Source organism: Bombus vancouverensis, chromosome 14 (assembly GCF_051014615.1).
Source record: "Bombus vancouverensis nearcticus chromosome 14, iyBomVanc1_principal, whole genome shotgun sequence".
NCBI lineage: Eukaryota > Metazoa > Arthropoda > Insecta > Hymenoptera > Apidae > Bombus > Bombus vancouverensis.
In genome coordinates this window covers 12166759-12187188 of record NC_134924.1, presented here as the reverse complement: position 1 = coordinate 12187188, position 20430 = coordinate 12166759, and the positions used below count along the sequence as shown (strand labels likewise).

At 54.4% G+C, this 20430-nt stretch overlaps 1 protein-coding gene across 2 annotated transcripts in view; it reads left to right on the top strand.

Annotated features, from left to right (window-relative positions):
• Positions 1-381: 381 nt before the first annotated feature.
• Positions 382-20430, top strand: part of LOC117156369 (dynein regulatory complex subunit 7) — a 91673-nt gene continuing 71624 nt past the window's right edge. For both annotated transcript variants that reach the window (XR_013060043.1, XM_033333333.2), the window contains exon 1: positions 382-1270. Coding sequence is in view for 1 of the 2 variants with exons in the window: in XM_033333333.2 (XP_033189224.2) it covers positions 1268-1270 (3 nt within the window). In the remaining variant the exon portion in view is untranslated. The remainder of the gene's footprint in view (positions 1271-20430) is intronic.

The window sequence follows — 20430 nt, the reverse complement described above, 5'->3', positions numbered from 1 at the left end:
AACTCTCTCTCTTTCTCGCTCGTCCGTCCGTTCCTCTGTTCCATCTTACTCCGTCGTTCGCCCAAACCCATCTCGTTCCGCTTTTCCTTCTCTCCTTCTCCTCCGTCCTCTGCTTTCCCTCTCCCTCTCTCACTCTCTCTCTCTCTCTCTCTCTGTTTCTCTACCTCTGCGTTCACCCTCCGTCTCCTTCTCGTACTATTTATGTAAGTGGTGTCGCGTACCGCGCACACCAGCGCGTAAACGTCCACGCGCGACACTACTTACATAAATAGACGCCTGCATGCATATATGCATATAGATGTGTAGCTATATATACACAAGCCATGCTCGAACACACCGTGAGCGAGATAGACGCGGGGAACAGAGTGGAACGAGGAGCTTCGCGCGACTGCTGTTCCCCTGATATCGTAGCCGTCGTCGCCGCAAACTCGCCGGACGGATGGACGATAATCGAGTCAACGGTGAAGGTTTTCGGAAGGGAAAGCGTTTTCGAGGGATCGTGCGAGAGAGAAGAGAGGAAAGCGAGCGAGCGTGACGGAGATAGGGTGAGAAAGAGGCCAGAGGCTGACCGAGGCGGCGGCGGCGGCGGCGGCGGCGGCGGCGGCGACTGGGACTGGAGCGTGTGTATTTACCGTCTGATTTAGTTTCGCCCGTATGTATGTACTTTGCGGGGCAGGGGTGCGGAGAAGCGGGCGCGTTCGACGTTTATGCGCCGCCGAAGCCCAAGCTATTCCATTACGAGCGGAGAAAAGAGTTTATGAATGAAGAGGATGCGAAGGATAGTTTCCGGAAGCCGGCCAGCTCCGTGCAGTAATCGTAGAACGGATCGGGTGCGCTTTGTTGCGTAAAAAGGCTGGCCAGCCATGCGCCAAGCATATATGAATATCAGGCTCGAGCGAACGTGAGGAGGTTATCGGCGTGTTTTAATGCCTGGAAATTAGGCTTCGTGGAAAGATCGCGACTACGCGGGAGCGCGCATGCGCGTGCCTCTTTGATCCAGCGAATCGAAACGGAATGGAATCGGAACGGTCTTCGCGACTTTCTTCGCCATGCGATCAAACGTCAAACACCATGGTGTCACGTACTCGTATCTTTTTCCTCGCCTTTGACTTTTCGTATACACACATGCACGTATATGGAAAACGTATCGCGAATGACGTAGTACTACGTTCGATAGATGGTGTGGAGTTTCGAGAAGACGTAAAGCTACGTCAACGGACTGGAACGGCAGATCGCAGTTACGGCGTCGTTTGGAAACGAGTTCGCGATGGTAAGTGGTACGTAATTCTACGTCGTAATGTCTGGGCTCGTGTTACTGCAAAAATGTACTATTACGTTGGCTAGTTTTTGCGCGCGTAACGATTACGAACGAGAGCACGTGGCGGTACGTTCGATAGCTGGCGTCGAGTTTCAAATCTATAAACATGGCGCCACGTCGTTGATCGTCAATTTTCGTTGATCGTAAAATTTCAACGATGTACGAACGAAACACATACCGCTGTATGCACAGTTGGAACTCGAACCAATTGCTTGGATCGATGTAAATACCAGCTATTTAGCTATTTTCCGCGTGCACGAATCGAAAAAAGAAATTCCGACGACTACGAATACGTAACGTCAAACTTCAAAAAAGGCGAACGTGGCGCCACTTCGTTCATTGTCGACTTTGCGGTACTAAAGCGCGCAGTGCTACGTCGTAATATTTCAACGCGTATCGCACGCGAAAGGTACTGTCACAACAAACTGCCCTTCGTTGAAATAAATCGGAGAAGTATCTTTTAACGGTTACAACACCGAAAACACGTGGTACTGCGTTATAATATATGAACCCCCATAACGCGAGGAACACGCTATACCTATATATTACGTTGACCGTTCTTTCGCTTGCGTCAGAAATTCAATCCGAACCTAAGTCGACGTATCCACGAAGATACGTAGCGTATACATACATACATACATACATACATACATACATACATATATATATCTATTTCACATTATCCTTGCTTTAAAGTTTAAAGCCACTAAAGAAACTAGAAAATTCGACGCGTAGAGTTTGAAATCGCGAACAAAGAGTACGAAACGTAGAAACTCGAGGCAATACCGACGCGAAACGAACAGAATTAACAGCGTTCATTTTTATCGGGGTATCGCGGTTGCCGCGTGGCCCGGGGCCGAGCAGGTGGTTCGTGGCACGAGTTATTGCGGTAAACGATACGCGCTTCCTCGAAGGAATTAGCCACGACAATAGCTCGATTAAATTTCTTAACGATCTCTTGCCACGTTTCGCTCATCCCGTTGAACCTTACTTCTAAACTCTTCCATCGAATGTTTCGCTTTCGAACGAGTTGAGAGACGGTCGCGCCGAAAAATACCGAATTTCGAAGGTTACGATCGAAAACAAACTTTCGATTCGTTGGTGGTCGATCGTTATTCCGGTTCGCGGGATCGATATCGCGAATCGACTCCGCGTCTCCTCGACAACGAAGAGGAAGAAGAAGGAGAACGAACGAGGCGTTCTCAATTTCCGCGTATCGGCATCGATCGATATCTTTCGCTTTTCGCGATTCTCTGGTTTTCATTTACTCACCCTCAGAGAGAGAGAGGGGGGGGGGAGAGAGAGAGAGAGAGAGAGACCCGGTGACTCGTGTGTTTTCGTGAAAATCTCCGGGGCTTTCCCATCGATTTTCGTCGGGACCCCGGAGCTACCTGGTCGCGGAGGAAATTGGAGGGCGGCGAGCGACGAATTAAAACGGAGGAGCAACGAACCGAACGAGCCGGAGCGCCCGATCCGTGCGACCCGTAACCGGGAAACTACGCGTACTCTCACCCCCCTTTTTTCCACTCGTCAAAATAAACGAACCCTACAGGATCGCCTTTCGTGTTACGCCGTACGTCTAACAGAACGTGTAAACTCGCGATGGTCGCTATATCGGTAGCGAGTTAAGGCATGTGTGGACATAACCTCTTATCTCGTGATTTTTCTAATGGCTAGTCGAACGATCGTTGCGATATTTTAGCGTTGGTCGACCAAACACCGTGTTCGATACAACGTGCAACGAAACGTAGCACCCAGGGACGGAGTGTGTTTCGCGTTTTTTCAGATACTCTTCGGACAATGTCGGAATCGTGAAAAAATTCCGGTGCGTTCGCTTTCGCGAACGAAATGAATTTGAGCGAACGAAAATTAAGGCGCGCAGCGCGGTTCGCGTTAAAACCGGAAGTAAACCGAAGGAGGCCGAACTTTGCCGCGTTACTTTCCCTTACGTCGTATCCGGTATTCGTACGCGGAATAGCGCTGCGAAAATAATATGAAAGATGGAAGCCTGGTAAAAATACTCGGTTACGCGATATTTTGGCGGGCAATATTCGGACACCTAATTTACATGCTAAATTCCATTATTATACGGTAAGACGCGCGATTGCTCGCGTCGAAGACAGGAGTCGGCGGATAGCGAAGATTCGACGTTGAATTCTTTTTTCTCGAAACCGAGTGACCTTTACATTCCTAATCGTGACCACGCGAATTCTTGCTGCGTCCTTTCGGCGTACCTGCGGAGGACGGAGCGGCGTGTGGCCGCGCCATTTCCAGCGCGCATGCCTTCTGGCCATCTTCGTAATCTCACTCTCTGCGTCTCTCCTTCTCTTACGCTCTCTATTCGTCGCGTTCGTGCCTGGTGTTCGTGCGATCGTGTTCGTGTCCGTGTCGGTGTTCGCGTCCGTGAGAGAGGCTGCAGCAGCCTCTGACGGGAAGGGCACGATCGGAAAATTAACGACCCCTCGAGCGTTAACTCCCGACTCCGAGGTCGGTTCTCGGTCCGCTCGTTCGTTAAGTCCCTCCTCGAGTTCTCGCGACTCACGCCGCGTTTTCAGCTATCGCCGTCCTCTCCCCCCCGTCCCGCTCCGCCTTCGTGTACCCTTCCTCCTGGTTGCTCTGCCCGCTACACACCCCTCTGTTCCCTCGGCTGCCCGTTTCAACGTCCCCGTTACCCCGCGGTCGTCTCTGTGTCGGGTTCCTCTTGGCGTTCTCCGCTTGCTGCCGCCGCCGCCACTGTCGTCGTGTTCTCTCTCTCTCTCTCTCTCTCTATCTCTATCTCTCTATCTCTATCTCTATCTATCCATCTACGTATCTGTCTCACTCGCGTCGTTCCTTTCCCCTAACCATCGCTAACGGGTCTACCCCTCGAGCTACGAATCGGAGATTGGCGGAGAGACCGGTCGATTATCTATAATCGATAGGAACTACCGGTATATCGGTGTACGCGGTGCGTGGCGCGCCGTGGATGCCACGCAGAGCGACGCTTAAATACGCGGCTGCCGGACACCGCGAACCTCTCTCTGCTCGCCAACTATGCGGCATTCTTTCCGAGGGCGCATGGATTAATTAGGGGAATCCCTGTATCGCAGGCATCGAGTAGCCGCGCGAGATCGTAATTGACGCGCCCTTAGAACCACCGCTACGTAGGATAGCGACGGGCAAAAACCGATCGATGATTTTTACGCGATCCTGCGATAACGAGCAAAACCGCCTCATAACCGTTTACCGCGTAAGAAATTTCCATTTCGTAGAAATATCTCGCGGTTTCTAACGCGTAGCTATCGTCGATCCGCGATCGCGACGTTGCACGCGTCTGTTCCGGACGACACCACGAACCGCGTCATTGTTCGCCACGTAGCCTCTATCGCGTCGTGTCACATCGAGCGTCATTTTCCACGGAAATTTTCCGCCCGCGTCCGATTTTCCTCCCTCTCTCTCTCTATCTCTCTCCCTTCCGCTCACCGTCAGTCTCTTTCTCGCGCGCGCTGCTCGCGTATATCCGTCGGGGATTTCGCGAGTCTGCGGCGTTTATTAGTTTTTCGCAGCGGCGGCGTTGTTTGCGTCGCTCGACTAGTTCCTGGGAGCCAGGGATCGGTCTTAATGTCAGGATATCCCGGCGTGACGCAGTTGGCTGACGCGAATCCGCGAAAATAGATTACCTTTGTTTGTTTGCGCACGCACGCCATTTGGAATTTTTAAACAGAACACGACGAGACCGCTTGATCCTTTGCCTTATCGCTCGCTTGGCGATTCGTGGCGCGCGCCAGCGTTAATCGTTTGTTTTTATTATTTGGATCAAAGGGACGGTGAAAGAAGCGTCTCTCACTCGCGGCCTTTCGCGAGATCGATTACGGACAGAGGCTGGGAATTCGAGGGTAGCCAAGGTGCGATCCGGGTTCGCGCGGAACACGGCGTCGCCCGAAGGTATCGAGATCGTCCTCTGTACCGCACCCCACGTGCAAACATAAAGGGAGGGATTGACGCACGAACGGTGGATCGACTTGCTCGTATTTTGCGCCACTCGATCGTTCGTTCGATAAAGCTCGTCGTACAGCCGCTACGATTCTTATCCGAAAATCACGGAAGAACACGACGGCCGCGAAAAACTCTACTAATCGAGCCGCGTGTGTCGCACAAGCTACGGAACGCGCGCTACACGGTGGCCGGTGGATCGCGCGAAAAGAAACGTCGATATGGCGATTACGATTGCACGGATCGTTGCTCGCGCAACGTCTTTATCTCGCGCTCCGTTGATTCTGTAACGACACGCGTACGTCGTATTATATAATCGAAAAGGTCTAAAATTAGACGACGAAGGAGCGAGGACGGGGAGCGCGAGGGAAAAAGTACGACCGTAGAGAGACGGTTGGTAGGTGGTGACGATGGGTCCGCGCGCCGTTGGTTAAATATAACGTCCGTACAGCGTACGACAGGTAGTTGCTCGACAGCCTTGTGCGACATATCCGCGCATTCACCGGGAAAAAGGAACGACGATGATCGCAGACGCGCCGACATTCGGCGTAACTCGAAAACGCGATTCCAGCGAGTACGCGCAGCGATCGGAGCAGGGCGAATGGCTAAGAGAATGCTGGCCACCGTCGATTACGTAACGCCAACCGGTGTCCTTCTCCGCTTGTATCGGGGTGCGTCCTTCCTCCGGCAGCCGTTCGATCGCCTCGCAGCATCGCACCGTTGCTCTTCCTCTTCCTCCTTCTCCTCTTCCTCCTTCTCCTCCTCCTCTTCTTCTTCTTCCTCCTCTTCTTCCTCTCCTTCTTCTTCTTCGCGCCTCCGTTAATCTCAGCGCCGTACTACACGCGTATTATTCCGACGATATCATCGCGCGGAAAGTGGTCGCGGCAAAATGCGTCAAAGCTCTCGTATCGTTGCCGTCGTTTTTCCAGATCGAGCGTCGCGAGCTTTCTCGCCCGCTTCCTCCTATGCGAAAGCTACTACGTAGCTCGCGACGAGGATTCCTTTCGGGTTTCGTTTCCATCTTCCTAAAGTTACTCTCGCGATCTTAAACGCGAGACTCGGCCCACGATCTCGGACCAAATCGTCTCCGAATCCCAGCTGGAAAGACGGGCTTCCACCGCGCTGGTCCAATGCCGCGATTTTAAGCAAATTTTCTCATCCGCGCGACTCTTTGCCAGCGAGAAGGAGCAGAAGAGTAATAGAGGTAGAGGGAGAATCAGCGGCGTTAAAAGGAGAAATCCTTTTTTCTCTCTTCTTCTTTTTTTTTCGTGATTACGTTTCCGGTGTTCAAGACGGTTCGCTCGAGACGGTGTTCATCGACCTTAAAACCGGGCAACCTACCCTCGGTCGAGGCTCGGCGTCGCAGGATTTCCAGGTTGTCTAAAAGGGAAGCGCGCTCGCCGAGCGGAAATACGGTCTCCTCTGGTGCGGCAGGGCCAAGAACGTCGAAGGGAAGAAATTCGCGCGGTGCTCGGCCGAAACGAGGCGGTAGCAGGTGCGGCCGTTAAGTCGACGACCAAGAAAACGGCTAGATAGAGAGGAACGCAGAACCGTCGGGCTGCTTTCTCGGAAGGATCGAACGGAACCGACCGTAAGAGAAGAGAAAAGGAAAGGAAAATAGGGGAAGAGGGTGGAAGTCGAACGAGGGACGAGACGCGCAGTTCTCCTATGGCGTGGTCGGTCGTCGTCCGTTTGCCGCTATCTACCCCGACTCTCCGGACCCTTTTCCATCGTTCCAACGATATTTCGTTGGCGAAATTTTACAAGCCACGAGTCGCCAGTTGCCGTCCGCCTAATCGTTCGCTCTCCGACGAATTACCCTCGGCTCGATGCAACCGTTCGCTGTGCGGAGGCGAAGAATTCGTCGAAGATTTGCGATTAAAACGTAGATTTTCGTCGGTCCGAACGGCGATGGCGAAATGGCTATTCTACGAATCTAATCGACTCGCGGGTTTCTATAGAAAAACCGTGAAAGAGCGTCTGAAGCGAAGAATCGTCGATATCGATGTGGCTTTGCGAGACGAGATCGATGGAGGAGCAGCGTGGCCCTAAAGGCGAGCAGGTACGTCGTCGTTGCTCGTTTCTCTCGCGTGAAATTTAAAGGCGGTCGTCGTCTCTCCTCTCTCGACCGTGTGGCGTTCGCGAGAAGGGACTGGGCCCTCGATCGATCCGTGCCCGCATAGTCGCGACCGTGTAGAGACGGTTGTTTGTCGGCTGGACGGCCACCGTTGCCCGACATCCGCGTCGACCTCGCCTACCGTCCCTTTGGACAAACTTTTTATTACCGGATTTTCCCTGTAATCTCGAATAATTAGCGACGAGAACCCCGGTAAAGGAACACCGTGGGTCTACCGGGGTCGATGCAAGAAGTTGTCGCGGATCGGACAAAGAGGTAGAAAGGTAGGATCGGTCGGTAGGTCGTGGAACAAAACGGTCCGGTGTACACGGCTACCTGGCCATTGAAACAGCGGAAAGCGTAAAAATTTCACTTTTCCTTCCTCCTTGTCGTTGTTCGTGGCCGATGTTCCTAGCAGCTAACGATTTGATTTATTGCCAAACTCGGGTATTCAGCGTCTTCCCCCGAGCGACACCCCGTCCGTTTTTGCCTTCACGGTCGAGCAATTTACTCGTTGAAACGTTACTTTTCGTTCGGCGAAACGTCCACGCTCGTCGCCCGACGTCTCGAACGTTTTTGGCGGTTGCGACTTAACCGGCGAGCAAACGCTCGACGACGGGCAAATTCTTTCGTCGCGTCCCGTCGTCGTTGGATCGAAAAACGACAAATCGCGAGTACGCGTACAATTCGATTACAGCCGCGTTAATTTCGAAAGCGGTCGACCTCGTCACCGATATCGACCGCTATATATATATATCCTGCGACGACCGCACTCGCCAAACATTTATCGCCGATAAACGCTCGATCCACCCGACTCGATCTTTCCGGCCACCGAGTGCCCCCTGCCCCGCGAATTAAATCGAAATTTCACGTCCTCGGGGGTGTTAGTCGTCCCCCTTGCGTCCTACTCTCTTAGGCTTGGCGCGTAAACTCTTTCTAATCGCGTTCGCCAATTATATTCTACGGACGAGGGTTTCCTGGCGAGTCGTTTGGTCCATTCGCGGGGGCCCCTGACGCTCTCGTTCGACGCTTGACGCGTAACGACGCGAGATTAATTGGAATCGCAGGACGGAAGCCAAAGTCTCTCTGGATCTTCGAGATGAAACATCGAGTTCGAAGTGGATCGCGCTCCTCGGTCCTTTTCATCTTCCGCGCGCGACGAGCTTGGACGCGTCCGCTAGATGGTGACAAGCCACAGTTTCGTCGGCGAATAGCGACGATAGGGCAAATTTGATCGAGAGCATCTGGGTATTTGCAGCGGTCGAGAGAAGAAGGAACGGTCGAGTCAACCGGCGCGTGCAACGGTCGAAGAGAAAAAAATGCGAAGGCAGCCAAAAAACGCGGCGAAAGACGAAATCGAAACGAGTTCCCCCTCTACGTCCAACACGGAAGCGGAAACGTAGCGAGCGAACGTAGTCCGACTGCCCCACTCCGCTGCGCGCGAAATCTTTTTCGCCTGGAAGCGTACGATCCGAGCCAACGTTCGGCTGCCGATTCAGCCACGATACCGTGACGCTTCGCTAAACAGCGTAAATAATGCTGCGGCAAAAATGATGCCGAGTAATTAAGGCGGGTCGGTCGGTTTGGAGGGACGGCGAAGAGAAAGAGGAGGACGACGGCGTTGGCGACCGAACGCAGGTATAAAGCGCGGCAAACAAGACGAGTGGCCTCGTACGCGATTCCACGGTCGAGCCCCGTTTAATACCGGCCGAGGGGAGCGTGGCTGGCAAAGCGAGAGAAAGAACGCTCGCGAGAGAAGCCCGGCTGAATACGCCACGCCGTTTTTTCACCGGAATACGCGTCTACGTTCTACGCACAGCTGGCCGCGGCTGTACGCTCTGGACCAGAGCGAAAGAGAAATCCTGGTGGAAATCTTTGCTGAAACGGTGCACAGACAGAGAGAGAGAGAGAGAGAGAGAGAGAGAGGGTGTTGGGACTTTGCGCGCGTTTCGATTTATTCGATCGTAACGAATACACCGCGGATATTTACGCGATGCGAGTGAAAGTATTACGTGGAATATTCTTGCTTCGAAGAGAAAAGAGAACGATGATAATCGATTACCATTTATCGCCTTAATTTCAGACTCGGCGATGGACAGGTTAACTTCGCATTCAGGTGCTACGCATTTTGATACGGCACACGTTCCACGACATTCCTTCACGGACACTAGCTCAACCTCGTTATTTTTCTGCACAGAAATTTGCGATATACGGTGAAACGGAAAAGGGAAAAGGAGAAGGAACGCGTCGTCGAGCGTTGTTCTTTATTGGCCAAGGGCGGTAGTAGTAGGTTTTACGCGAATGTGCGAAATTTTCGCTCGATCAAAGGTTACGGTATTACGTCGCAAGGGTACGTTCTGAATTCGCGAAGAAGAACGGTAGAACGTTATCCAGCCTGGTTTTTGTTCGTAAAAAGCGATACGCGACACCGTATATGGTCGAGTACGTTTTTTTACGTCGCGAGGAGTCGCGATACGACCGCTCCTCGACTTGATCGAGTAGCATCTTCGACCGGTGAACTAAAACCGTGGCGTTACATGGTCGGGCTGTATGGTACGGTAATTGGGCGATGGTGTTACGTAATTTCCAACTGACCGAAGTAAACGCCGCTACCTTCATCGGCGAAACAAAGTATCGCAAGCGTGTTACGCTATACCGTACCGTAGTTACTGTATTATCGAGTACCGTACGACCAAGCATCGTTTCTTATTCCTGGCGATGCAGCGTCGTGTCGTCAAGTCGTATAGTCGAGCGTCGTTTCCGAATCGTCGAACAATCGATCGTTATCCTCGTGGTTGGTGGGGCGGGGGGGGGCGGAAACGCGAAAGAGCGCGACGGCTATCCGCGAATTAAAGAGACCTAGTCGCGGCGGAAAAATCCACGAAGGCCGCGGCGCTTAATCGAATCGCGTAGCCGACCAACAGGAAGAAAGCTGGTGCGTGGCAGATAAAGTTCGCGGCGAGGCGAGGCAGGCGCGACCGCGCGTATCGTTCGTCCGGCGACAGAGAGCCGCTGCCGGGATATACGCATCGAGAACATCCCCTCCCGGGTTCGGGTCGCGATACCACGACAACCGGCGACAACACCGACCGAGGGAGGAGGGCGGTGAGCGCGGTCTCGCGAGACGAGGCGCGAGGAATGTATCTAGATAAAAGGCAGAGCGCGAGTTTATCTCGGCGGGCGCCTCGCGCTTAGCCGCGCTCTCTTCTACGTGTCTACAGGGTGAGACTAAACCGACGATTCGATCGAACGATTCATCGAAATCGAGAAAGAATATCGAAGAGTCGCTGTTCGATACGCGATAGATTGGAATGTGGGGAAGGAAAATACAAAATCGGCCAATGACAATTTTCGGATCGTACGTTTTACGCGTATCGATTAAGACGAATTTTCACATTGCGTTGATACGATTTTGGAAGAAGGTGTGCAGTTCGAACAGAGAAAGCGAAAGACGGAAACGATGTTACGGTAATGTCGCAAGAGTGATCGATTACTCTCGGAGAATAGCAGCATCGATAACGAAAAGTTTGTTACGTAATTAGGGCTTGGAAAAGACATCGATGTCAGTGCTGTAAAAACCATGTGAGATTCATCCCTCGGTTACACACAAGATGTATCGATACGGCTCGGTAAGCGTAAGCACGTTGACGGCGTTTCGCGATACTTAACGAAAGAAAAACAAAGATAAGGGCTGAGCCTATATACCGATAAAACGTACGCAACTCGCCACACACGTGCGATATCGTTGCGCTCGATTCGTCAGGTACCACCGACCTCCGCAGCTACGTATACCGATGTACCACGCGTCCTAAAATTCTTCCACCCTCTCTGTTACCCATTTTCCGACAGTCCAAACCCAGAACCGTGTTACTTTCGTCCCACACTGTATGTCTCTACGCTACAGCCGACCGTACGTATACACGTAGAATGGCGAGTGGAAATGTTAGCGCGCGAGCGATCGCGTCGATTCTCGGCAGCAGCCGCTGGCTCCGTGTGTGCACGCGATACCCGCGCGTCCAACACACAAAGAGACAGCTGGGCGAAGAGCAGGAGGGCGGGCGAGGGGGATGGTTAGGGCGACGAGGGGCAGAGAGAGAGAGAGAGCAGCGGCAGCCGTGGAAAGAGAAAAAACAGAGGAGGAAAGAGAGGAGGAGGCATCGAAACGTCGTCGTCTGCCGCGCGAGTACCGTTACGAGACCGGGGACGACGGGCTCTCTTCTCGTGTATACGCGCGGCACAATGGGCCGAAGGAGCCGGCACCGAAGTCTTCTTAATTTTCTCCTTGGCGCGGCCAGTCGCGGCGCGGCGCAGCGCGGTGCGACGCGAGACGACTACAGGCCGAGCGGCGCGGCACGACGCGACGGCCGGACCGAGCCGAGCGGAATGAGGGAATGCCGGCAAAAGTCGACGAAGCGAGATGGAAACGGCGATAGGACGCGTGGAACGGAGATAGAGCGAGAGATTGGGACGGTTGGTGACGCGGTGAAGAGCGGCAGAGAGCGTGAGAAAGAGAGAGGAGAGAAAGAGGAGCGACGCCTCTGTCGTCCCGGTCGGCGACGGGCATCGAGGCGGGCTTTAATTAGCACGGGATTTCGGCGAACGACGGACGGCCAGCGTTGGAGCCTCGTCGCGTACGAAGTCGGACGAACGAGTCTCGAGGTTTTCCGTGGTAGAACGCGCGGTGCGCGCACCACGGACGGATAGAGAGCGAGCGAGAAAAAGTGGCCGCGGTCGAGCGAGACGGACGATCGAGGACGTCTCGGGCCTGACAGAGAGAGGGTCGGGCCGTGATGGACGCAGATAGAGAGTCAGGGCACCGTGAAGAGCACCGCCGTGAGTCGGTGCCGGTGCCGTCGTCGCTGCCGCCGCCGCCGCCGTCGCCGCCGCCGCTGCCGCTACCGCCGCCGCGTGTTCCGAAGAGGCGAGGGCAATAGGAACGGAGACGAATGGACGGACGCGAGTTGACGGGTGAGACGAGGATGGAAATAGGGACGGCTAGAAGAAAAAAGTGGAAAAAAGGGAACGAGAGGAGAGAAAGAAAAAAAGAGGCGGAGAAGGAGAAGAACGGGGTAAAACAAAGAGGGAAGGTCGATGGCTAGGGAGAAAAGGGCGAACGCGCGCCAAGGGTGTGGGAGCTAGAGGTGGTTGTCGGATAGCAGGACGAGGGCGGAAGGAGGGTGCAGAGGTGGTCGAGTCGGGCGTGAGCGATGAGGGGGCGGCAGAACACAGCGGCGCTCGAGGGCGAGCGAAGGGCGGCGCGGCTGAGTCGGGTCGCGAGCGAAGGGACGCGCGCGCGGCCGGCTAAATAACGGCCTGCCCTATCCTCCTTCTCCTCCCACTCGCCTCCCCCTGGTCGAACCCCCGTTCTGCTCTTCCATCGCCACCCCATCCCCCCTCTCACCCGCCTAGCCGCGCCACTGCCGCGCCACACCGCGCCACACCGCGCCACACCGCGCCACACCGCGCCACACCGCGCCACACCGCGCCAAGCCTCACCCCAACCACGAGAGAGCCTCGTCGTCCACCCTCTTCTTCGACTTCCCTCCCCCTTCGACACCCCTGTCGGCCTCCCCCTAGTTAGACTCCCTCGATCTACGCTCTACCTCGCACCTCGGTGACGAGAGAGGGTCGGCGAGGATGTCGGGGGATAGATACGCTAGATCGGTACATCGAGGGGCACCGTCGCAGAAGGGGAGGCAGGCAACGTTCTAGACCTCTTGCCATCGTGTTTGCAGGCTTACGTACGCGTTACGTCGTCCTAAGCAGGACCTCCCTTCTCCTTTCGCGTTTGCCCTCCGTATCCCCGGTTTCTCTCGCTTTGGTCTCTGACAAAGGTGAAACGCGTATTTCCTGGCGATCGTCCTCGTGCGCGTATCTACGTAGCACGCACATACGTATTTTAAGTATTATACGCGTACATATATATATATATACGATATATGTATCGCGTTAATCAAATATACGCAAATATTAACGTACACGCGTATCGCGTTCTACGTTCTACCAAGCGTGCCCGAACGTTTCTTCTCCCTTCTCTCTCTTGACCCCGCTGGCCATCGTCTTTTCTACCCGCCGCCGCCGCCCCCCCCCCTCCCCGCCCTCCTCACCGACAGGCTGGTTATTAAACGAGAAAACGAGACCGCGGTTGCGAGAGAGACCTTCGTGGCTAGCGGTGTGCGCGGTTGCCTCGCGGGTCCTCCGTTCGCGGATTCTCTGGCACCGTTCGATATACCAGAGGTTATTTAGACCCCGGCAGGCTTAACGGCGCGCAACGCCCGTTTGCGAGGTAAGATTGCGAGACGGAGCGGACGCGAACCGAGCTCGAGCCACCGTGATCTCATCGCCCCTTTTTTAACCCACGCTCGCTTTCGCGCTCCCCAATTTTTAGCCTCGCGATCACGTTCGCGTGTAGAGAACGGCGAGCCAGGCCAGCAGGCTCGACCCAGGCCAGACTAGACCGTGGAACGATCGCGTTTTATCGAACACACGAACTCTAGTCTCGTTCTCGTTCTCGTTCTCCTTCTCGTTCTCCCTCTCGATCTCCTTCTCGTTCTCGCGATTCCCATTGGACGCGAGCTGCCTTCACCGACACGAATACCCGTGGAACGACGATGCAAGTCGAAAACGGAGCGCGCCGGCAATTAGCGATTATCGGCTGCACCGCGATAACGCCGGCAACGCCGTATCTACGGATAGGTTCCTCCGCTGGACGCGTCCTATCTCACGCGTATTTTTCGCGAGATCGTTTCTCAAACCGTGAACCGTCGAACGCTTGAAAAATCCATTCCGAAGCAAGTAAGGGGGAAGTGAAACCAAAGGGAGAAAAGAGGAAAATAAAAGAAACGAAAAGACGAGCCGCGAATAACGCTATAAATATAGCGTTACGCCGTCGGTTTATCTGCGTCAACAAGCGCTAACGCCACCGTGTTTTCAGGCTTACGTGCACGATATACGCGTTTATACGTGGGCGCGCATTTCCCTTCCCTCTTATCCGTCGTATCGCGCGCTCCAGTCCCTTCCCGTTCCCTCCAGCTCCCTCCCGGCTTTTCGCCCGGAGTCGAACATCTCGGTTATTAAAGCGGAACGCGAGCGTGTTCTGCGAAGGCCGTCTCGACCAAACGACGCGATATCCGCGACGATCCACCGTGCGAACCGCGATGGGCAATTCCAAAGTTTCGGCACGCGGTGACGGCGACGCGGCGGCGTGGCATCGCGACCGATTTTTTTTTCAAAACGATATCGACAGCGTTACACGTACGCGTTATTCATGAGCGAACTTTCTCCTCCGGCGCGTCGAACTAACGCGTGCAATCGTGACCTTGCCAGACCTTCTACCAGCTCCTTGCCGCGCGTTCGACGTACAGTCGCGTAGCGGTTGACATTGAATCGTGGCGCGAAATGTTCGCGATATAATACGGCGCGCACGTGGGGAGGAAGCTTGTGTGTACAATGAAGCACGCCAGTGAAAACGCCGGTATAACAAACGAGGCTTGCACGCGTTTGTGTGCGGTGAGCCGGCGGGTTTCAGTTTCTACATTCGTACATGTCTTCTTCCTCCTACCGACTCCGACTCTCTGCCTTTTCCTCTTTCTCCGTTTCGCCTTCCCGCTCTCTTTCCCTTTCCCGGTTTCGTACACGCGTACGCGTATACGTATATATGTATATATGTATAGGAATACGTGTACACGGTCCCATATAGCAACTCTGTATGTATATACATAACTAGATATAACTCGGTCTTGAGTTCTCGAGGTGTTTCTGTTTTACCTACCGCCGACTCGTAAACGCAGTTTAAGCGACTTCCAGGCGGCAGTCAGCGCCGCTCTCACATTACGGAAGCGAAGTTTTCAAGTTCCGCGACACTGACCCAGTTTATTCTCTTTCCCTCCTCCCTGCCCTGCTTCCTCTTTCTCTCTCGCTGCCTCGCGCGTTCTCTCTCCCATTCTACCCCACCACTTTCCTCCTTCCTCTCCTAATACTTCCAGTCTGCCGGTAGTTACAGTTTCCCGCAGGTAGCTGTACCACGTCTGTGAATAGCGAATACACGGGCCCTCAACGAGCGCTCTCGCTCTCGCTCTCGTCCTCGTCTTCGCTCGAGAGCTTGGATTTCCTTTGCGGCGACCGATCGTCGCCCGTCCAACACAACCGGATGCGCTCCTCGTTCCTTCCATCTTTTCCTTTCGACGCGTGCCACTCGTTCCGCGCTAAAAAGCCGTCGCTATATTCCTCTTGCGCGCCTTCTCCGCGCCCTCTCCGCGCCCTCTCCGCGCCGTACTTCTTCTGCCCCCGAGTTACAGTCACGCCATAAATACATACCCGAACCGATCGAACGGAGATCGGTTCTCTTATCGAGAAGCGCGACAATTAAACAGCGCCGACGTGGAAACGATAACGTCTGCTGGAAATAAAAGGGACAAGGAAGAGAAAGAAAAAGGTATTAACGGGTTACGAGGGAACGTTAACGCGATTTACGTAATCGAGTCGTTATTCTTAGTCGGACGGTCGCGATAAACGTTCGGCGGCGCTGTTCGCAAGCAGGACTTAATTTGTACCCGCTAGTACTATTGACCCTAATACCGACATTAACGGCTGAGTAACATCGCGCGGCCAAAAGACCGTTCACGTCCCCTCTCTACCACGCATCGTTGTCGTGTTTTCTTCGTTTTCAGAATACGCGCCGGCCTCGTTTCCGAAATACGTACACCAGACGCGTAGCATCGATGCGAGGATGCCATCGGCGTTCACCGACGACGGCACGGCGATAGCGATGGCGATGGCGGGTGTCGGCGACGGTGGCGGTGGCGGTGGCGGTGGCGGTGGCGGTGACGGTGGCGGTGGCAATGGCGGTGGCGGTGGCGGTGGCGGTGGCGGTGACGGTGGCGGTGGCGGTGGCGGTGGCGGTGGCGATGACGGTGACGGTGACGGTGACGGTGACGGTGTCAACGTGCCGTGCCGTGCCATGCCGTGCAGTGCCGTTTCCAGCCGATCGCAACGAAAGCCATAAAAGCCGTTGCCAAATCGTCGTCGCTCGACCGTCCGCGATCTCCTCGATTCCCCTTCGTCGTCTCGTCACGTTCTCGCCTCGTTCTCTCTCTCTTTCTCTCTCTCCCGCACTAGCGTTTCCTTCTGCCTCCGATACTCTGGCCGGTCGCGCTCTATCCGTCTTTCTTTCTCTTCCGCTAGTTCGTGCTCTCCGTCAGGCTTTAGTGGTTCGGTCTGCGTCGCTCTCATCCGCTTCATTGTCCGCGCCTATATCCCCTTCGGCACGTCTCACCTTTTTCGATCGTCGTCGGAACGCGAGGGGCCTCGCTTCGCGATTGGAAAGCGCCGCCCCACCCTATTCTGCCCTTCTCTCTCTTTCTTTCTCGCTCCTTCGCTCTTGCTCCCTTTAACTCGATTGCCCGTGAGTCTCGCGATCTCCGTCCCGCTTCTAGCCGTTTCGCCGTTCGTTCTTTTTTTTTCTCTCTCCTTTTTTCCCTCTGTCTCGCACGCTCTCCGTCCATACTCCGTACGTACCCCGTGGCGAGACGATTCGATACCGTGGCGTGGTATCGGCGGCGGTGGCGGCGGCTGCGACGGTGGCCTGCTGTACCAGGGAGAAAAAATGCCTGCTGCTCGTCGTGGCTCTCCACTCGAGAGAAAGAGTAACAGGCTCCCGTGAGACGCGCAGGAATAAGCGTAAAAGAAGGTACGAGGGGCGGCGGAGGCGAGGCGAGGAGGACGCGTATACGCGGCGGCACGAACAGGCGACTGGCACATGTACCCGTGGGTAGGGCCCTGCTGCCAACCCGACCGACAGACTGGCCAGCCAACCAACCAGCCATCAGCCATCCTGTCATAGACAGGATGTGAGGGTCCGCGAGTTCGGGCCGCGTCGCGTCGCGTTTCGCCGTCACCGCCACCGACACTACGAGACCGTCCTCATCGTTGTCGTTGCGTTGCGTTGCGTTGCGTTGTCGTCATCGTGGTCGTCGTTGTCATCCTTGTTGTCTCGCGGTCGTCCTCTTTCCTGCCGTTGCTACCGCTGCTGCGTTAGACTTCGCCGTCATCGTCCTAGTCTTTGTCGTTACGTACGTTCGCCGCGTACATGCCACTGTATGTCTCTCTCTCTCTCTCTCTCTCTCTCGCCTTCTTTTTTTTTCTTTTTTTCAATCGCGGATATATTCGACGTCTGGGCAACGTCTCCTTCCTTCTACGTGCGTGTAATAACGCGATGCGATCATGTGCGCGCGTGACGAGTGGGAATTTAAAGAGGAGCCGGTTCATCGGAGAGACGAACAGAGTCGCCTGGCTCTAAACACCACTTTGACGTTTAAAACGTCGTGGATTACCGGGTCGCGCAGCGAAACGTTAATTTCCACATGTCGATCGGCTCGTACCTAGTAATCGATCTTGTAAAAACTGGTTTAAATCGAATTCATCCACGTCCACGTCCAACGTCCTCGCTCGTCGTCAGTGTCGTTATGCTCGACCGCTTGCACGCCTTTTTCTTCCCCTCTTTTTTCGCTCGCGTGCTTTCTTGTCTCAGTCTCCGTCTCCGTCTCCATCTCTGTCTCTCTTCCCTCTCGTCTCATCGCCCGTTACGTTTTCTCCGTCTGCGCGTCGCATACGCGCGAGCAAGCAGAAGCACGCGTGCAAGATGCGCGCAAGTGGCGCGGTCCGAGACACTCTGGAGAATTTAAAAAGGGGGCCGGTTTTGCGCGACCGGCCATCCTAAAGAAATCTGCGACTTGTCCCTCCGTGCAGCTCGTGAACCATAGCCGAAGCAACGGCCTTACGTGGCTGGAAATGACGTATCCCTCGAACAATACCGTGAAAGATTGCCAAAAGGGGAAACGAAGGGCAAACGATGCCCAGCGTCCGTGTGAAAAGCATCGACGTCGAAATCGATTTGTTTGATGCATCGTGCGACCATACGTCCGCGCAGAGCCAGTCTTTACGACGCGGATGTTGTACGTCGAATCGCCGACGCTCAACAAGCTGATATCGTTATCGATGTCTCGATACTGTATCTCATTGTCCACGGTAACGTTCCTTTCCTCTCTTTACCCCAGATACAGGTGTTCGTCGTTGATACACGAACGGAAAACCGCGAACGTTTCGCGACGGAAACGCCGCCACCGATCTATCGATGCAGAAACGCGAACGGTACAAAGTGCGGTTCGACTTCATATACATAGAATCCATTGTTATATACATATATGTACAAGCAGCGGGACAATACTGTTAACCCACATGTAAACGTTTCGATGATATTCGCGTGGCGGCCAATTCGAAGCGCCTTTGCGCGTAAACTCTCCAATTACGTATATATATATATACATACACATACATATACATACATACACATACATACATACATATATATATATATATATATATATATATATATATCCATGATGTAGCGCGGCTCGCTTTTACCATCAATAACCTCTCGCCGCTAATAAGGATGTCCATCGTCTGGCAATCGTGGACGCGTACCGCATGGAAGCATAGATTCGAAGCGCATAGCGAGCGCGAGTTCCAAGCATAGCACGGAAACGCTGACGGTCCGTGCGGTGCCGTTTCACAGCTACGGTATACACGCGAGAGACGAGCGAGGGAGAGCGAAGGAGAGCGAGTAAGAGAGCGAGTAAGAGAGAGGGAGGGTCGGACTCCGGGCACCCGGACCGTGGTGCTCGTAAATTCTCGAAAGGAACGGTCCGTAGCAGCGGCTCTCTGTTACCTTACCGCTCTTCCCGCGGTAATATTACTCGGCTTATATTGCCAGACCTCGGTCGTGGGAAAAAGAGGGACCGGTTGGTAGAAGCGAGACGAAGAGAAGGACCGGTGTATACGTAAGCAGGGCGCATCCGTGCCTCGCCACCGCGGCTGGCTGGCTCGTTCGTCCGCTCGTCCGCTTGCTCGCTCGCTCACTCGCTGGCTCGCTCGTTCGCCGTTCTGCCGTTGCCTCGGCTTCGCGTGTACGTGCGAGGAGAAGCGAACCCCGAGGGATCGACGGGCAGGCCCAGGTACATACACCTATATATCCGTACGTGTACACGAACATATTCGCCAATGTGTATTAGGATATGTGCTAGTATGTACGGTGCGTTTTCTGTAGGTACATGTATTACTACGTATGTATGGGTGTATGTGCATACACGGGATCTCTCGTGAAGCGACTGCGGCGATAACGTACACCACGAAAGCGGTCGTGGCGCGACGCGACGTTGCCGCGTAGTTGTGTGTTGGCCACCGCACGGAGGGCCTCTGTTCGCGTTATATACCCGTATCCCCTTTGTGCGAACTTTGGTTCGCGCACGCACGCACGCACGCACAGCACGCGGCGTTAGGGGAAACGAGAACGTCCAGAAAGGATATAGGGAAAAGGGGGAAAAAAAGGAAAGATGAGAACGAACAGAAGAGAAGAGAAGAGTGTAGAGAAGATAGGAGAGAAAGAAAGGAAAGAGGCGCGACACGAACGCGAACGAGCGAGCGAGCGACGACGCCCTATGGCACATCGTGACGAGAGCAGCTGGTCGCCACTGCGTGCGACACTTCCACCTCTCGTACTTTCCTCGCGGGACCCGCATGCCACGGCGATCGACAATCGTGTGGCCCGAGGCCCGAGGGGCCCGTAAAAGCTACATCGCGACGCTCTCACGCACGCGCACCGAAGACTAACCTTCGTTGATTGTCAAGCCAACTTTCCTATGTAGCTACATACATAGTCCCCGTCCATGTTTATATATATATATATATATACAATGCGTATATATATATATATATATCGGTACGAGTGTGGCTCGCGATGTTTTCCTTTGCCTCGCACGCTCCGGATATGTCGCTCGCGGCCAGCTCGTTCGCGTCCGAACGACGTTCGACCGCTCTCGATGCTCGTCCTATCGCGGCCAGACGACGCGACGAGAATCTACGTTCTCCGAACGAAGCTGCCCGGTTTGACCGGATACACCCGGTTCTCCCGATCTCGCCGACAATTTCTTTGTTACGTTCGCTACTTCTGTCTTCCTTCCTCTCAACG